The sequence below is a fragment of the Nanorana parkeri genome, unplaced genomic scaffold, assembly GCF_000935625.1.
Source record: "Nanorana parkeri isolate BGI_ZX_2015 unplaced genomic scaffold, ASM93562v1 scaffold1403, whole genome shotgun sequence".
Classification (NCBI taxonomy): domain Eukaryota; kingdom Metazoa; phylum Chordata; class Amphibia; order Anura; family Dicroglossidae; genus Nanorana; species Nanorana parkeri.
The window spans coordinates 256,915-275,954 of record NW_017307671.1 but is presented as its reverse complement, the minus strand read 5'-3'; the positions used below and the strand labels follow the sequence as shown (position 1 = coordinate 275,954).

The window sequence follows — 19,040 nt, the reverse complement described above, 5'->3', positions numbered from 1 at the left end:
ATATATATACACACTATATTGCCAAAAGCATTGGGACACCTCCCTTTACATGCATATGAACTTTAATGGCATCCCAGTCTTAGTCTGTAGGGTACAATATAGAGTTGGCCGACCCTTTGCAGCTATCACAGCTTCAACCTTTGTGACAGTCTCATTGTCACAGGTCAGCTCAGATTATGAGGCTGAGTAAAAATCACTCACCTCATAGTTCTCCTTTAAGCTAGGCTTTAAAATACCACTGCACTTTTAGCACAGTTACACTTCTCACTTTTATACCTACCTCTCCCCAATCTTGGCTGTACTGCCCTCCTCTAAGAGGTATAGAGTTTGACCTCTCCATAGGATTGAATGGAAAGGGGAGGGAGGTTTATCAAAATAAGTTTAACTGCACTGAAAGTAAGGCTTTTAGTAAGACTAAGCCCCCATTCACACTTAAAGGAGAACTATGAGGTGAGTGATTTTCCACTCATCCTCATAGTTAGAGCCGACCTGTGACAAAGAAGCTGTCACAGATCGGCTCTATTGATCGGGAAGTGAGCAGAAACATGCAGCCGATCTGCTCACTTCCCGATCATCTTCCTGCAGTGAGCGTGGACTGTCACTCACGGCTCCCTGCAGGGATTCCCCCCTCCCCTCTCTGATTCTCCAGCCTTGACTGGAGGAACAGACAGGAGCAGGGGGGCGGGCAAAGCTGGCTCTGCCTCTAGTCACTCACGCAGCTGGGTGGATCCAGACAGTATTGTCGGGATCCGTCCCGGCTGCGGTGGTCTCAGTATATTGCGAGCTACAGCTTACTATATACTGAGCTTTAGTGTCACAGGAGGACATATACTAACCTCCTCACGTGACCCAAAGAAAACTATGGGGAAAAACCCTTACCCCACAGTTCTCTTAAGTATGAGCCTTTTCTGGTAATTTAGAATTTGTTGTGCATTTCTTTAGGCATTTCTTGCCTTAAGTGTTTTTGCTTAAGCCACTGAAAAGCTAGCAACTATAGCAGGAGATGGTTGTTAGGCACAAAAACACGTTTTACGTGAGTTGTCAGGCGCTACCATCTTTGGGGCCAAAAACATGCAATTCTTCCGAAAAGAAGCTCATGTACTTTTTTGAGCTACAACCAAGAGGGGACACGATTGAAAATAATTGGATTCTTGTTGAGCATTGTCACTTTTTGGGAAACACACACTTAAACGCTCAGGTGTGAATAGGGGATAAGAAAGTAAGACCAATTTGCATAACACAAGTATGTTTATGCATTTTTTTTATTGTTAAATGCATGAAAATATGTTGACCTCCATTGTTAACTGTCACCCCCATCCTTCCCAGGTTATGAACTCCAGCATACAACCATGGTCAGAACTGGACATCCTCCTTTTAGTAGGGACTCTTGGTCATGTGATCAGTATGGGCTCAAGTAGCTTTATCGAAGAAGAACACCAAACATGGTATTTTCTTGTTAGTACAATGTGTCTGGCTCTATCCCAGGAAATGTGTCGGAAGTACTTTCTTGTAAAAAAAGGAAATTTACCAGGTTCTGCAGCTTTCAATCAGGTGGTTGAAGAAGAAGCACACAATGAAATTTATGATTCCCATAAAAAGGAGTTTCATGACGTAAAGTTACCCATTATAACCCGATTTATTAAAAACAATGAAAAATGGATTGCATTATCGAGTCCTGGCCTTATCCTTATTTGTTGTCGATTATTGCGTCCCCTCAATCAGACAGGAGTCCAGTGGATTCATCGACCAGATTTTGGGCATTGGTTGACAAGGTAATTGGTGTTTCTTTCCTACATAGTTATGCTTGTTGTGGTGTGTAGATCTGTTTTCCTTCCAATTGACCTAGATCTCTCTCAGTGTTATTTAAACAGTTTTATTCTAGAAGTAATGCAGTTAGCAGTCATATTTGTTTTTAATGGGCAGACTACAAGTGGCTGAATTGGCTAAGATTATGCCGATATGCTTCACAGTGGATTAACAATTGCGCTACCATATGTTTCTGAGTTAGTTGCCAGGCCTAGATTAAAAAGTAAGCCTGCCATAAACCCACCTTTTAATACAAAAGGTGTACAATCAGTTTGACTGTAACAAATAAGTCAAGGCAACTGGACTTGCTGTATTTTTCACTGAAGACGTTTCACTGGTCATCCAACCAGCTTTCTCAATTCAGAAATATATAGATATACCATGATAAATCCTGTATAATAATAATGACATGGATGAATGAGAACCTTCACAGACAATCAGTTTTAAGTGAAGTGAAGATTTGCTATGTTATAGGAAAAAAATTGAAATGTTAACTGTACCTGTGTAGTATCCTGAAAATGTTACCTTTTTAGTATTCATTTTCTGCTGCAAAATAACAGAGCACAGTATGTAACTGTGCCTATGCACTCTGTGCCTACTGCCTCATAGCTGTATATCTGCAGTGTGAGATAAAGCCACTGATTTGTTGGTGTCACTATTGTTCTGCTCACTGTTCTTGCGGGAGGCTCTGACAGGAGGAAGCAAAATCCCTGCTTTGACCAAAATGGCTGCCTCCACATATACAGTGCTTTAAAGGATATAGTAAGTTAGTAATAGGGAAAGATCACTTGCAGGAAGAACACAGGCATTACTGCTGACTAGACCCTTGCCTGCCTTTTTTGCACAGCTTCCAGAGTTCAGTTCCTCTTTAAAAGTTCAGATTATTGTGTGGTCAATAAAATATCCAAGAAGCAGACTTTGCAGTGTAACTTGCAATCAAATACATAACTGAATTAAATTGTATTTAAAACCAAAACTTTTTTACATTTTGGTTAGTGTGAAAATGTTGGAACCTCTGTCCGGTTTCTTTGTGACCCTGATGGGGCGATTCTGCCTCTCAAATTATATGGTAGCCATTTTCTTTTAAACCAAATGTGATATGAATTTCAAGTTTTTACAGTTGTCAATAGAGGGGAAAGTCCAAGGATTTCCATTCATTTTGGAGAGGTTTACTCTTATTTCCACTTGCTTCTCTTTTGGCTCTAGATTTAAAGTCCAAGAAAACAAACAAAAGTAAAACTGCCATGCACAGAGAATTACACAAAACTATTAACTACTTACTATTAACAAGAATGTAGCTTATGTTTGCATCACTCAGCTGTAGATCCTCAAATCATCTCTGAATTTACACTGACACTGTCCTTCCATCTGGAGGGTGGCTACTTTTGTTCTCATAGTCTCTGTGTGTGTTGTAAAATAGTCACCACTCCAAGCTCTTTCCCATGATAGACTACAATCTCATGTTTAGTTTATTAATTTGTGTTGAGATTGTAGTCCATTACAGGAGTGAGTTTGGAACCTTGGCTTCTTTACAACACACATAGGGACCATGGGGAACAAAAGTAGCCACCCTCCAGATGGAAGGACAGTGTCAGTGTAAATTCGGGGGTGATTTGAGGATCTACAGCTGAGTGATGCAAACATAAGCTACATTCTTGTTAATAGTTAAGGTACTTGAATGCATTTTTAATTGAGTGCAATTTTTGAGTGTTTGCACCTAGATGTACTAGCACATTCCTGCAACAGCCTCTCCCCTGCTTGATAATCATCCATTTGTTACTTGTTTAAAAAAAAAATGCAGCTGCCAACAGATGGAAAGGAAGAACACAGGACAGGAATGAGAGGAGCCACACTGTTTTGTGCAATGATGGCCTTTGCCCCTTACGCAAATATAGGAGCATAATGACAAAGAAAGAGGGTGGTGTGGAAAGCATATAACTTCTGAGACTTTCAGCCAGCAGTGCTGAAGCCAAGAGGTCATAGCGAACCCCAGGTCCTGTCCCTGCAAAGCAGCTAGGAGCCCTTCTAGAAAAGCCACAAGACATATTAGCTGATTTACTACAGAAGCTGAGAATCTTTACACAATAGATTGTATGCATTTTCTCTTTATCCAGTTATGTGCAGATGAAATAGATTATTTTTCACATATAAAAGGATAATTAAAGTATATATTTATACAAATTGTTTTGTGAAGATTCTTAACTCTAAATTAATAGATTAGTCTAATAGTTTTGCATGTACTGTTTTTAACTTGCAATTTCAGGTTGCTTGCATTTAAAAACAGCAAACTTTGTGGATTTCCTTTCTGGAACCAGAAAATTATTTTGTCCTTAGTAGTATTTTAACATTAAATTGTAAATACTATTGCAGGCAGTTATTGTTTTAGTTGTTAACTTTAATATGTGAACTTCTTTTTTTTTTCTTTTTCACAGCTCTGAACACAAGGCTGAACTGTCATTTCTGGTAGCTGTCTGCTTAATTATGATATTTATTTTAATTCAAGGAAAATGCTCTTTAGTATCTAAAGTTGCACTGATGTTTGGACTGTTAGGGGTGTACAGTTACCGAGCTGCGGTAGGACACGTTTTGTATCCATGGCAACAAAATACTAAAGAAATTACAAAGTAAGTATTTTTTTCATTTAACTTAAAATTGCTCAATGTAATTAAATAGATTGTAAATGGAAAAAAAAAGTAGTTCAAATAATATCTCTGTACATATAGTTTACTCAAGTTCCATTAGGGGTTTTGTGCTTTTTACACTTTAGAGCAGTATTTCATTTTATATTTTGTGTTGGTCTCTAGTGGCACACACTCATGTTCACTGAATGCTGCTGCTTCCACAGGTATTAGTGATCCCTCCAACTAATTACCACTGATGGCCATTTACACTCACCCTTAAAATTATCACATACATGTGACTGTTTTTTTCTATCTAGGTTTGTGTAATTGTAGGATCTTCAACTTTTTTTTTCGCTTTCAAATACCTGGTGATCCTGCCAGCCCCCCTTCTTTGCTTTAGCAATATAGCCGCACCAAGCACAGAAGCAGATCCATGCTGGCATGGTCAGTTTGCGTCCCAGTCATTCCCCCTTCAGAGTTAAAGGACGCCGTGCCAATGCACCGCATGCCTGTATCTCTGTGGTGTTTACCAGCCATGCCCTCTACCTAGCAGTGTACATGGACGTTCAGATATACTTTAAGTTACCAACATAACCAGTATCATGTGCTTGTACTCCTACTACTATTGTTAGGCTCTAACATCTGCCTTTATTTTTGACGTGTCTTATTGGATACATGTCTCTTGTCCTGAAACAATATTCTTACTGTAGAAGAAAATGAAAAGCGATATCCAGTGGGAAAAGCCCAGAACAGAGAGCAATAAAAGTTAATGGATGTTCTAGTCTTCTCTAGCCTACTAAAAAAATACAGTTTTGAGTAGAAATAACCTTTAATGCCTTCACAACATAGCATTAATCACAAACTGGCTTGCTGGCCCCAGGTGGCGAATGTCCCAAATATCTGTTGTGTCAGCCCCAGCCTGCTTTTTACATGGAACACTACACATCACTAATAAACATGAATGCTAATTGAAACTCCCTATGAAAGTGGATCTGGACTCCCACCACTCCAGGTAAATTGGCTACATACTGGCAACATTATGTCTGTCCACTGGCAAGTGCAGATCCTTTTTCTCTCTTTGCTTAATTTTGGACACCGCCTTGTCCAGGGTCTTTCTTCTCCGAGACATACTCAAGTTGCTCTGCTCGCAAGTTTAGACCCTGAGTTCCAGGAGCTGCTCCTCCATTCACTTGTATATGAAGGTTTTGGGTCTAATGGTGACTTCCTTCCAGGCAGCCCCATATGCTCAGTTTCACTCCATACCATTGCAACTCAACATTCTGGCAGTATGGGACTAGCAGGCTCAGTCTCCAGATTACCCCATATACCTGTTCAGCAAGACAAGGCTTACCCTGGCTGGTGGATCTCCAATTCCTTCTTCTGACGGTTTTGGTGCTCAAGACAGATGCCAGCCTGTTGGGCAGGGTAGGAGTCCTGGACACCTTTTCCATACAGGGGACTTGTTCATCAGAGGAAGCTTGTCTCCCAATCATTATTCTGGAACTTGGGATGATTCGGTTGTCTGTTCAATAATGGACCTCGCAGCTGCAAAGTCATCCGACCAGGATTTAGTCAGACAGTGTCATGGCTCACACCAATCATTAAGTAATGACCAAATGTCATGCAGCTCTAAGAGCAGCTTATTCTGGCCTGGGCAGAACTTCACGTCAACGTCTACATCTGGATTCTGGAGAGTAGTCTCTCCACTCGAAGGTGTAAGGGGGCCTCTGTAGCAGGTAAAGGACACAAATGTGGACCTACTGCTTTTCAGGTTCAGCAACAAACTGGACAGATTAGTTGTCAGGATTTGGGCCTTCACAGTGGATGCCTTGGTGAATTTGTGGGATTAGTTCAACCTCGCCTATGCCTTCCTCATCTACTACAGAGGATCAAGGTGGAGGGCATTCCAGTGATACTAATTGCACTGAACTGGCCCAGGAGGCTGTGGTACTCAGACATCATCAAGCTCCTGGCAAACTCCCTGTGGGCCCTTACAGATTGTCTGGATCTTCTGTCCCAGGGACTGATCTGCCACCCTTCCTCTTGGTCGCTGGCTTTAACAGGTTGGCTGTGGAAGCCCAGGTTGTAAGGGACAGGGGCCTGTTGCATTCAATCATCCCTATGCTCTTGATGGCTAGGAAGTTGACTTCTCACAAAGTCTACTAAGCCACTTAAAAGGTGTATTTTGCATTGTGCAAGGCAAGAAATTTCCTTCCCAGTAAATACTTTGTGGGTTGGCAATTCTTTCACTATGGTAACTACCCGCACTTGGCCTTTATCATTTTCAAGGGTCAAACATTGGTTCTTTTTCAGAAACCTCTTACTCCCTAGTGCAGGCCTTCATACATATTGTTGTCATTTATAATGTTCATTCTATACATTCAACAGTGACTCCATGGGATCTCAAACTAGTCCTCTCAGTTCTTAAGAGGACACCCTTGGAGCCTGTTAGGAATATTCCTCAGTCTACCCTTAATCACAAAGTTGCCTTTCTCATCGCTATAACTTCTGTGAGATGAGTTTTTGATTTGGCAGCCTTAACCTGTTAGGAACCCTTTCTTGTGTTACACAAAGACTAGGTTATTTGAGGCCCAGTGGCTCATTTCATGCTAAAGTGGTTTCTTCCTTCCACCTTAAGTAGGACATTATCTTACAATCTCTACGTCCTGCCCCAAAACAAGAGATTTCTTTCCTGTGTTCAGATGTAGTATGCAGGGTTCAAGTTTACTTCTCTGCTACCGCCTCTATTTGTCAGTCCAACTCTTTGTCATAACTGAGGGTCAGCAAGCTTCTCACTCCACTATTACACAGTGGATTTGACAACTCGTCATTTAAGCTTATGACCTTAAAGTGTATTTCCACTTTTGCAGGCAAAATTAAATAAACCCCCACTATACAAGCATTTAAACAAGCATTGAAAACACAATGATGTGTCCTGTATTCTTTGACCCTTTTTTGATCTCTGCCAGTTAGAATTTTGAAAGAAAGTAGCAGCACCAGATCTTGTGATAGCTTGGTTATGTAATCTTTATCTACAATAAAGAATAGTAAGTGCAACACACTTACATTTTTTGAGAAGCTGAACTGTCAGGGCAGACAGCATGCACACAGTCACCCAACAAACTCAGTCACAGCACACAGAGAACATACCTACAACACAGTTTTAGCACACACAACATTCAGGGCATTCACAGTGAAAGCACACAAATCCTTCATAATACCATTTTGAGAGAGTTAAAAGACTCTCTAATTGGGAAAAAATTAACCTGAAAGTACTGCAGGTGTAAAGTGAAGGCATTTAGAAGTACCTGAACATATACATGTAGCAACCTCCTAAAACCTCTGGTTACAGCCCAATGCCAAACTGTACTGACAGGCAAGGCTTTGGCATTTCCTGAGAATGCAAAAGCTCGCTGACCCCTTCCTGCCTCCTACACATACTTCTTGGCCAGTAAAGCTGCCAAGCCTACCGAGTGTTGAAGTTTGGCCTGCCAAAATGGACCAGGTTTCAGATTCTATAGCAGAGTTTGGGAGCCTTCTGCAAATACATGTAGGCACCTCTATATGTCTTCACAGTAGTACTTTAAAAAAAAATGAAAGTCTCTGAAATGTTGTTAGAATAGCTTGATGGCAGCATGGTGGAATTTCTATGTCTGCTCTTATCGTAGAATAAACATTGTATGCATCTAGCTTCCATAGCCCAATAACACAGCAGCACTAGAGAGAACGGCGGGTGCCTGCAGGCCGAGCCCTTCTTCCTACAGCATCAGCAGTTACTCACAATAAAAAAGTCTGGCCTCACACCGCAAGCTTCTCTGAAAAGTGTATTGTAACACACAGGTATACATCGTCCCGCCATGGATCCTCTTCACTCTAAGTGAAGACCGGACTTTTTTTTCTGTGAGTAACTAACGTGCACATGTGGGAGATTTCCCTGTTGTATGTCAGCAAATAGGCAACTGGGATCTAGCAAATTGTCGTGGCTTGCTTGGTGCACAAGTGCAGTGTGATCAGCCACATACAGAAGACAGACAGACCCTCTAATAAACGTGCATCAGCAATCCCTAGCATATTTGGCCAAAATAGAAGTCTTTAACATGGTGATATTTAGTCTTTGTAAATATGGAGGTAGTTAGCACTAGTCACACAATGCATTACCATAGCAGGGAAGTCACCGTCATGTCATACACAGATATATGGAATTATGCATGTGGGATATGGATAAAGGCAATGTAACACTATGTCATATTCACACAGCCATCTTAATGAGCCGTGTGCCCCTCCGGTGCGCATGAGCGGGAACCCGCCAGGATTTTAAAGGGCCAGCGATGGCCGTTTACATAGAAGCGGTCTGGCGTCTGTAAAGACACCCGATCGCTTGTATGATGAAAGTGAGGGCATTCCTCTGTCACTCTCCGGTACAGAAACCGGAGAGAAGCTGATGAAGCATATCTGTGCTTCATCAGCTTCTCTGGGGGTCCGTAGGTGACATTAGGGGTCTTAGAGACCCCTGATGTCTCTATTAAGGGGACCTGTAACTGTAATTTGTTATGACATAGGAGCACCCTATGTGATAACAATAAAGTTAAGTGTAAAAAAAGCTCACAAAATAAATACAAATTTACACACACAAAACAAAAAACCCACAAACGCAAAAACGGCGATTGGTCCAATTATGCTGCACGTGTAACATATCGCCGCGAACGTCCCAATGAGAGCAATAATTCTAGGGCCATCAATCACTGATAACACTAAACTAATGAGCAGTAAAATCTTTTAAAGCGTCGCCTACGGCAAATTATGGCTATGGTGTTTTTTTGTGATTTCGCAGGCGCGCGCAATTTTATGATTTGACATGTTTGGTGTCTATTTACCAGACGTGACCCCGCCTTTTATATTTTACCAAAATATTGGGTAAAAATAATTGTTTTCTAAAATAATTAAAGGAAAACCATTTTTTAAAATATTCGGTACTTTTTTTGTTATATATTAAAAAAAAACCCCATTGGTGATTAAATACCACCAAAAGAAAGCTCTTATCTGTCCCCAAAAAATGGTATACAATTAATTTCAGTACAGCGTTGCATGACGGAATAAACGTTAATCAAAGTACCGCAGCGCTGAATACTGAAAAATGGCCTGGACAGGAAGGTGGTGTAAACACCCCGGTCAGCAGCAAAAAAAAAATCTGGATGTATTCCTAAATGCACAGAATATTACTGGATATTGAGTTCTTGTAGGTATATTAAGTACCAGAGATTGTTGATCCAGGGAACATATGATTGCCTTATGGGATCAGGAAGGAGTTGTTTTCCCCTGTTGGAGCAAATTGAACAATGCTTTATAGGGTTTTTTTTTGCCTTCCTCTGGATTAACATTGCGTAATTGTGGGCATAGCATTCTGTTTAGTCTTTTCTTTTATATATATTTATTTATTTATTGTATGTGTCATTCTTTTTAGAGGAATCACAGAAGCTCGTTTTGTCTACATATTTGTCCTTGGAATTCTTATCACTGGCATAAAGGACCTCTTGACCTCGCATGTTCTAAATACAGATTCAAAGGCTAAAGCTGTTGGTTTATGGGAAATTTACAGTGGACTTATTCTGCTAGCAGCCATTTTGTTTAGACCACACAACCTTGTAGTGTTGGTTTTCTGCTTGCTGATTCAGCTTATTCTGACTATGTTCATCTGGAAGATCTTAAAATACGATGCTGCTGAAATCACGATAATGCATTACTGGTTTGGACAAGCTTTTTTCTTCTTCCAGGTATGTTGCTTTGTATGCAGTTTGAAAGAGAAATAGGCGTGATTGTCTGCCTTTTGTTTTCTGTATACAGCAATAGTCCAAGAGGCAAGTGAAGTAAGGCATAGGCAGAGTTTTATTTGAAACTAACCTATGGAAAGTAAAACAAAGGTATTCTGGAGATTTTCTTCTGATGTGAAATATTCATAGACAGTAAAACCACATGAGTGTAGTCAGTGGACAATTTAACTCTGCCATTGCAGTTTGATATGCATGTACTTTCACACACTCCAACAATTACAATAACATTTTTGGTACTTTGAAATAAAACTGCTGGCTGGCACAGCTGTTAATCTTAAGTTGGCATTGGGTAGGTTAAATCCAGTCATTTGATAGATCTGTTACCTGTGTTCTTGCACTGGATAGAAAACAGCTACCACCTGCATTAGAAGTTTAGTCTTGGTGGTCGGGTGGCGTGTCAAACCAATTATGGGTGAGTACTGTGGAGTCGGAGAGCACGTTAGTTAATTTACACAAAGGTGGAGAACCCTTTTGAGTGGAGTGGTATATAAATGTTAACAAAGCACATGAGTCATTATGAGCAGGCAGAAAGGTTAACCTGGTTGTCGTCATGGTACCACCTGACAACAGTGTACCCTATATCAGGGCTCAAAATTTCAAGTCCTGAGCTACTAGCAAGGCCTTAAGAGTCACTAGCCACCAGTTGCCCCACCTAGCCCCTACCCTGCCCGACCTTAACTCCGCCCCTAAAACACCCTCTTAAATAATCTTATGATAATTCTTATCTTATGATAGTTGCCGCTTGTAAACGGCAGATTAGGGATTCCTGCTGCAGGAAAACACAAGTTCCTGACACAGGAATCTCAAATCATACCTGAAATATACTGTAGGTGTGAATGAGGCCTAATATACACATACACTAAAAGTGCCCATACACCTGCCGATTATCGTACCCGCGATCGTACGATAATCGGCAGGTGTATGGGCAGCATGCGACCGCTTCTACTGTAAGGTCGTACGACTTTCTTCTTCCAAGCACGCTGGAAAACCTGCCAAAAATCGTACGATTTATGGCGGGTTGGTGGCGTGGTCGGAAGACTAATGCCGCACGCGCTGGTGTGCGCAGGCGCACACTGCCCGCTCAGCACTGCAATCATCGTCACACATAAAATAATACACTCCCCCTTATTAACCCCCTACACATAAAATAATATGCTCCCCTTATTAACCCCCCACCATAAAATACGCTCTCTGGAGTTGGCCCGCGGACCGGTACTTGGAGACCCAAATTTCCACAAATTTTGAGCCCTGCCCTATATGACAGGCTATTCAACCACAGCATTTCACACCGCAGTGTGGTTAATTTAACTGACCTACAGTATTTATGGTCCTATTATACTTTTGACATAAGTGAAATTTATTTGTGCATGCTGTAATAAATGTATAGGGAAAACAGGTGGCTGAGCCACACTACAATCTTGCATGAGGTGCCATAAGTCCTAGGACTTGCCTTGTGTTTTCCTATGTGTCACTGTTGTAAGGCCATTGAGCTAAATGTTGGGAAATAAAATGTATGAATGGTCACATACAGTAGGTGTAAAAAGGAATTTAAGCATGACCTAGTAAAATAAATCTGTCAATAGCTTTGCCTGCTTTCCTATATAAAATGATTCTCCCATTATTAACTGGGAGATACAGTAGACCCCTAGGTATACTCTGCTGCCTCTAGGAGAGGAACACTAAGCAAAGTATAAACCATAGCTTCTCTCTGTGGGATATACCCTCCTGTACAGCCAGCCTTCTCCAGGTGCAGCACCTGGCTGTTTTAGGTAGGTGTCCAACTTTTGTAGATCTGCTCCCCTCTGCTGATCTCTCTTTTTGATCCCTGGACTTACCTGTCTCCTCTTTGAATATTTCTTAGTATCCCGAGGAGGAAATGTACTTTCTCAGTCACCTTGCAAATTCAGTGTCACACCAACACCAGGCTCCTAAACCTTAGAGATTCACTGAAGCCTATGCAGATATTCTGCTTCAGCAGGACAGCCTAGTAGCCAAAGGTCCAGAAGAGTAAGGCAAGAAGAGAACTTCTTTTTCTTGTTAAACTTTTGTTTGCACAGCAAGGTCTCAGAATCTGTATGTTTGTTTTTTCAGACTCTGGCAGTCGTGGTTCTCTTTAAGCAATCTAACCTACTTATTTGGCTCCTGTGTTTTTAACATGTCCAATATATCTGAGACTAGGGAAAATGCTAGTTGTGATGATGAAGATGGCAGACTTCTGTGCAGATAGCATTCTGTCTGTGATCAGTGAAACACCAGTCTTGCTAGCAGTCAGGCTGACACTATATGTGATGCTTGCAATGGGAACCTTGTCTGAGGGGTTCTGGTTAGCCTGTCTAGGGTACTAGACAAGTCCTTGGATCTGGATTTGGGTTCAGAGAGGTCACCTTAATACCTGAGTGATTGGCTTGAGCAGCTGATGTAACCTTGTCAGTAAGTTCCCATGTGATGTCTTGATCAATGCAGCTCACCACATCGTTTGCAATAGCTGTGCAGCTATTGTATTAAAAAATAATGGTGTGTGGACCAAGCTTCCCAAGAGTCCTTTGTAGCATTGCAAATTACAGGTTCATTTTTGTTTGTGGATATTTTGGGCAACATTATTAAGCACATCATGGGGAAAAGAGCATTAATTCTTTCCCAGTAACACAGTCTGAGGTATTTTTCCAAGAAGGATACTTAGGCCTTTTTTTAAAGGTCCATTTCCATGAAGAGACATACAAATCCTATCTTCATTGAAGCCGGGATCTTAGCTCAGACAGCAGCATCAAATGCAACTAGGCATCTGATAAGTATATGATAGCTATGATATGAAGGTTTTTCCCCAACTAGGTCCAGCAAAGCTCCTGATTTTGCTGTTTGTTTTCTCTGCAACATCTCCAAAGTGTGGCATGGGATGTCATCTGCACTGGATAGAAGTCAGAATTTCTCTCTCCCACACAACATTTCTGTCCCTTTTCTTTCACCAGCACAATTCTTCGCTATTGGATGCTTTGCAGGGCTTTATTACATAGAAGTAGTGGTTCAAAGTTAACATGTGGAATGTTTTCAAATTTTCTATTCAAACCTGCTCACTACTTTCTAGTAGCGTGGAACAGTCTGTTCCATATTGGTTCTTAAAGCTTGCAGTGCCTTTACCTTCTCAGAAAACTGCATTGAAGCACATCAGTCTAACATAGCATACCTGGATCAAGGATAAAGCCAACCAGATAACTTGGCTCTTGTATCCTCCCAAATATGAAAGTGGAACTAGTTTTTAATACTGTAACCTATGGCCCCTGCTAAGGCAATGGCGAGGTAGATCTTGGTAAAAGCCTTATATGGATAATGTTATCTTGGTGTACATTTGGTGTTCGTTTTCATGTATGCACTAGAATTTCTACATTTTAAAGTAGCTGGATCAAAGGCCATGTGGGGAAAACATGTAGTATAAATTTTGGATACATAGATCAACAACAAGCTTTTAAAGGCAGATGTTACAGCAAAATGTGTATATATATATATATATAGTCCAAATCAGCTACATACATAAATGTTTTAGAATACCAGGGTATGTTTTATGCAGCAAATTTATTTAATTGTGCATTGTTTACTTCTTTTTCAGGGTAATTCAAATACCATAAGTACTGTCGATATATCGGCTGGCTTTGTGGGACTAGATAACTATATCGAATATCCAGCTATTTTCCTAACTGTTTTTGTGACATACAGTGGGCCCCTGCTTTGGACTATGCACATGCTTTATTACCTCAGTGCTGAAACTAACTGGTAAATAGACATTTTATACAATTCTAGCAAAATAACTCAGCTATTAAGAATTGTGAAATGCTACTGTAATGTGTAATTTATTTCTTCTAAAACAAAGGCCACATGGACTCTATTGTTTAAAACATAATTTCTGAAGCATGACTCATTCATTGGGGTTCCTTGCCCAGATTTAGAGTTTTACTTTCAATGCTCTGCAACTGTTAACATTTTATTAGGCTGGCACCATAGCACTAAAAAGCATCTGCTATTAACCGCCATCTCATTTTCTCTTTTGCTGCCTGCTTAAAAGAGAACTGTGGGGTAACCTTTTTATCCTATAGTTCTCTTCAGGGTCACGGGAGGACATATACTAACTTCCTCCCGTGACCCAAAGCTCAGTATATAGCGGGCCGTTGCCCGCTATATACTGAGGGTGCAGCAGCCAGGACAGATCCTGACAATACTGTCGAGATCGGCCCAGGTGGGTGATTGACAGTGGGCTCTGCCTATCTAGAGGCAGAGCCAGCTATGCCCGCCCCTGTCCTTTCCTCCAGTCAGCGCTGGAGGATCGGAGAGGGGAGAATCACTATGGGGAGCAGTGACTGTCAGTCACCCCTCTCTGCAGGGAGATGATCGGGAAGTGAGCGAGTGATGGTATGTGTTCGCTCACTTCCTGAGCTATAGAGGTAACGTGTGACAGTTTCAATGTCACACGTTGGCTCTACCTAATAAGGATGAGTGTGAATCACATAGTTCTCCTAATCTTTCCTTTTTCACGTGCACAATAAAATGCACATTGTTGATTTGCAAAAATTAATTGAGACCCCCTCAAACTATATATTTTTTTAAATGCAAAGGATCTATAGAATTACAAAAAATTCCGATGCTCAAACATGTTTTTGATAAACGTTTTGTGTGCTCATCAACTGAAAGGTTCTATCCTATGAACCTTCTGCCACAGCTGACCTTCTGCCACAGTTTCCTTTGAGTTCTTAACCAAAATCTGGGCTCTGCAATATGCATTATCAGTCCCAACCAAGTATATGAAGCATAGCTGCTTTTAGGACAGATGAGTTTCAATTGTAACCTTACCTTTCACTGCTGGAGGATTCAGCCACCAGGAATGACCATAGCAGCAAAGCACATGAGCCTTCTCTTCGATCTAACGCCTTCCAAAGTTTTGCCTAGCAATGCTAACACATCCCCAGCAAACTAATTAATATACACACGCACACGAACACACACACTGATATCATTGTTTACATAAAGCCGACCATGAATACATATGCATTATCTTGGGGGGGGGGAGTCTGGACAAGGCATTTCTTTAATTATTATTATTATACAGGATTTATATAGCGCCAATAGTTTGCACAGCGCTTATTATGTCAGTTGGTGATCAAACTAATGGTACTAATCACTTTAACCTTACTTTCTTCCAGGAATTCCACAGCTGTTGCTCATGGTTGTTACTGCTACGCAATAATTCGCTCCCTACCAGTCACAGTCTACATTCTTCTGGTGACAGCCCTTCGTTACCACTTGTTTATATGGAGTGTTTTTTCTCCAAAGTTGCTTTATGAAGTGATACATCTGTCCATCTCAGCAGTAGTCTGTGCAGTGTTCATTGCTGTAGATAAGAACCAAGTTAATAAGTCTGAAGGCTGAGGTGTTACAATGAAGATTTATAATTGGAGGAGCTGACGTGTTTTATTTTTATAACCTGTACAGGGACTTTGCATTTGTTTTCGAAGGAACCTTTATATTTTTGGAAGCATAGCTAATGTAATAAAGGTTTATAAAGTATTTCTAGGTGTATAAAGAGATACTGATGTCCCCACTGTTATTGTTTAATATAAAGGACAAAAGCAGTTTTAGCACAAAGTGTAGTAGTCTAGCCCCCTAGCCTATTTACTTACCTCAGCATGGTGGCCATAGTTCCATCTATTTACATTTTCTAGGCAAACCTTCAGCTTTAGCTGCATCTCTAACACTAGAGACATTCTTAAGTATGGCCCCAATTAAGTCTATGGTGGGGCCTACTGTGCAGTCAGGGCTGCTGTAGAGGAAACGTAAGGCCTGAAGGAGGACACAGATTAGCTTCGGTGATTATGAAACAGCTGGCTGGGGGGTGTCCTGATTAATTTAGATTGGAGGGCTAGATAAGGTAAGCTATTGCCCTTTTTTACTAAAAGTTCACTTGTACTTTATAATATTAAACTGTGCTTGCAACGTGTATTTGAACAAAATAGGGTTGGACCTAGTAAGGATGACCTTACTGAAGCACTGCACTTTAAAACACTCCAGTCCTTTTCAGTTGAAGATGGCTTCTCTCTTTAGATCTGCAGTTGCCATCGTGTACATGTGATCAGCTATGACACCAGTAGTTGAGGAGCCAAAGCACCCAACCAGGCGCACTAGGGTTACGATTAAAGTGACATTAAGGTTAGAATCCCCCTCCCCATGCTGCTTTAAGGACTTACCTTATGTGTTGCCTCTTGATCCGAACAGCTTCTTCCGTTCACTTGTTTTCCAAAGTCCCTCCACTGCTGGTGACGGTCTCAGATCCAGCGCAGACTCCTGGGGTCCCACGACATCTGTCTGACGTGCGCGCTCCCGGCTGCGGCCATTCAGCATCTGTGCCGATCTCCTCCTCTCCCCTCCAATGCTCTGGACTGTGTATGCGCCCGCCCAGACGTCCTCCTTGACAGCGTTCGGGAGCCAGGACTTCTGCAGCAAGAGTGAGCAGCGCTGACACAGGTAAGTTTGTTGGTATTTGCCAACTTTTGTTTTTTTCTTTATGTTGGGGCATAAATCTATTGCTTACTAGCAATAGATATATGCAGAAAAAAGACTTTAATTCTGCTTTTAAGCCAGTATAGGGTGAAAAGTGTTAAAGTAGGCAGAGGTAACTGTGCACCATGGTTGGAGTGCAATAAGGTTGTTTTTATGCAGTGGCCTCATCAGTGTTCTGCTACTTAGGTGCTTTGTATCAAGTGGTTTGAAGTTATGATGTGCTACTTTAACAGGCACCTGACATTTTTCTGTGTTCAAGAATTGAAATCCGCTGTGGAGCGGTGTCTATCTTTGTGCTAACCAGCATTTGAGGGTTTGAATGTTTGGTGATAACTGTCACGGTTGCCAATGTGCTCATGTCAGCTCTCAACCAGAGGCATTCCTTACATGTAACTGTTTTTGGAAAAAGATGAAGAGTCTTGGATTTTAGTTATTGTTAAAAAGTACTATCAAATAACACTTCCTGAAATTTCCACCCAGGTGCTCTGAGACCTCACCCAAAATTAGTAAATTGCATACATATTTACAACAAGAGTTGTGGTGGGGTTTATTAAACGAGGACTCAGATGATTAGAAAATCGAACAAATTTATTAAATTCATAAACGATATTTGTCATAATACAAGTTTAAAAATCATTGCTATTACGCGTACATGATTATTGAGTCCCTAGATTTCTTGCCTACTTTCATATATCATGCATAATTCATATCCATTTCATAATGTGAATAGTTTATCGATCATTGCGTTACATATGCAGAGTTATACCACTCCATTGTTCCCCTACGCGTTTCGCATTTGAGCTTCCTCAGGGGGTTCTATTTCCAACAAGAATCCAGGGATCAAAGGTCATGAGGGAACCCAACTCTAGGAGGACAGGACCGATTACAGTCACCCCCAGAGAAAATTAGCAGCGGAGCCACAGATGCACAAATACGTCCAGCGGGATCTTAGTATCTTTAAATAATCAAATGAGGTCTCCTCCTCAGAGTCCACCCATCCGTAACGTGTCTCCTCTTTCGTTCAGTCTCTCCCCTCAGCTTCTGTGTGTGCCTCTCTCGCTCTCTCTTAGAGAGCGAGAGAGGCACACACAGGAGCTGAGGGCGAGAGAGGCACACACAGGAGCTGAGGGGAGAGACTGAACGAAAGAGGAGACACGTTACGGATGGGTGGACTCTGAGGAGGAGACCTCATTTGATTATTTAAAGATACTAAGATCCCGCTGGACGTATTTGTGCATCTGTGGCTCCGCTGCTAATTTTCTCTGGGGGTGACTGTAATCGGTCCTGTCCTCCTAGAGTTGGGTTCCCTCATGACCTTTGATCCCTGGATTCTTGTTGGAAATAGAACCCCCTGAGGAAGCTCAAATGCGAAACGCGTAGGGGAACAATGGAGTGGTATAACTCTGCATATGTAACGCAATGATCGATAAACTATTCACATTATGAAATGGATATGAATTATGCATGATATATGAAACTAGGCAAGAAATCTAGGGACTCAATAATCATGTATGTTTAATAGCAATGATTTTTAAACTTGTATTATGACAAATATCTTTTTTATGAATTTAATAAATTTGTATGATTTTCTAATCATCTGAGTCCTCGTTTAATAAACCCCACCACAACTCTTGTTGTAAATATGTATGCTATTGTTAAAAAGTATCATCACACAATAGATGATGGGATTTTTTTATACATGTCCAGATAGACCGTCATTTTAATTTTTTGGTTCATAGTAAACCTCATCCACTATCTGTTACACATTATCTTGAGAATCTATGCAATGCATTTGAGCACTAAAAGGTACAGATTTTGTTTATTGATCATTTTAAAAGGATCCATTCTAATATTAAATGGGCTATTCTCTCTTCAGTCTAATCCATGGAATTGATTGCGACCACATTTATGACATGTGGTGGTATCACTATGTCTGCTGCCATTCTTCAGCTGTTTGGAGTAAAGCACTTAGCAGATCTAAAGATATTACTGCATGGAGCTGCTTGGCTTTTCCTAGTGAAGGTTAGCTCAAAACCCACTGCTTTGTGATGGATTTGTGAGGCCAGCCTATGTTGGGCTTCAAAAACTGATTGCAGTTAGGTAAGTAGTTCAACTGTCTTGCTACTAACAGTTACAAGGTAGGAGCAGCACTTGCCCTTATTCATTATAACTGTAGGCACATGGAAGGTGTTTTCCACCAAGTGGACTAAGGTGTACGTTTAATAAACTGTGATAAAACTAGCTT

General features: G+C 41.0%; 1 protein-coding gene across 2 annotated transcripts in view; it reads left to right on the top strand.

The window, feature by feature from the left end:
* The window catches only part of PIGG (phosphatidylinositol glycan anchor biosynthesis class G), a 36,560-nt gene extending 20,667 nt beyond the window's left edge, over positions 1-15,893 (top strand). For both annotated transcript variants that reach the window (XM_018569813.1, XM_018569814.1), the window contains 5 exons: positions 1,327-1,772; positions 4,239-4,430; positions 9,889-10,198; positions 13,857-14,020; positions 15,442-15,893. In XM_018569813.1, the coding sequence (XP_018425315.1) occupies positions 1,327-1,772; positions 4,239-4,430; positions 9,889-10,198; positions 13,857-14,020; positions 15,442-15,667 (1,338 nt within the window). In that variant the 3' untranslated portion in view covers positions 15,668-15,893. The remainder of the gene's footprint in view (positions 1-1,326; positions 1,773-4,238; positions 4,431-9,888; positions 10,199-13,856; positions 14,021-15,441) is intronic.
* Positions 15,894-19,040: the final 3,147 nt, after the last annotated feature.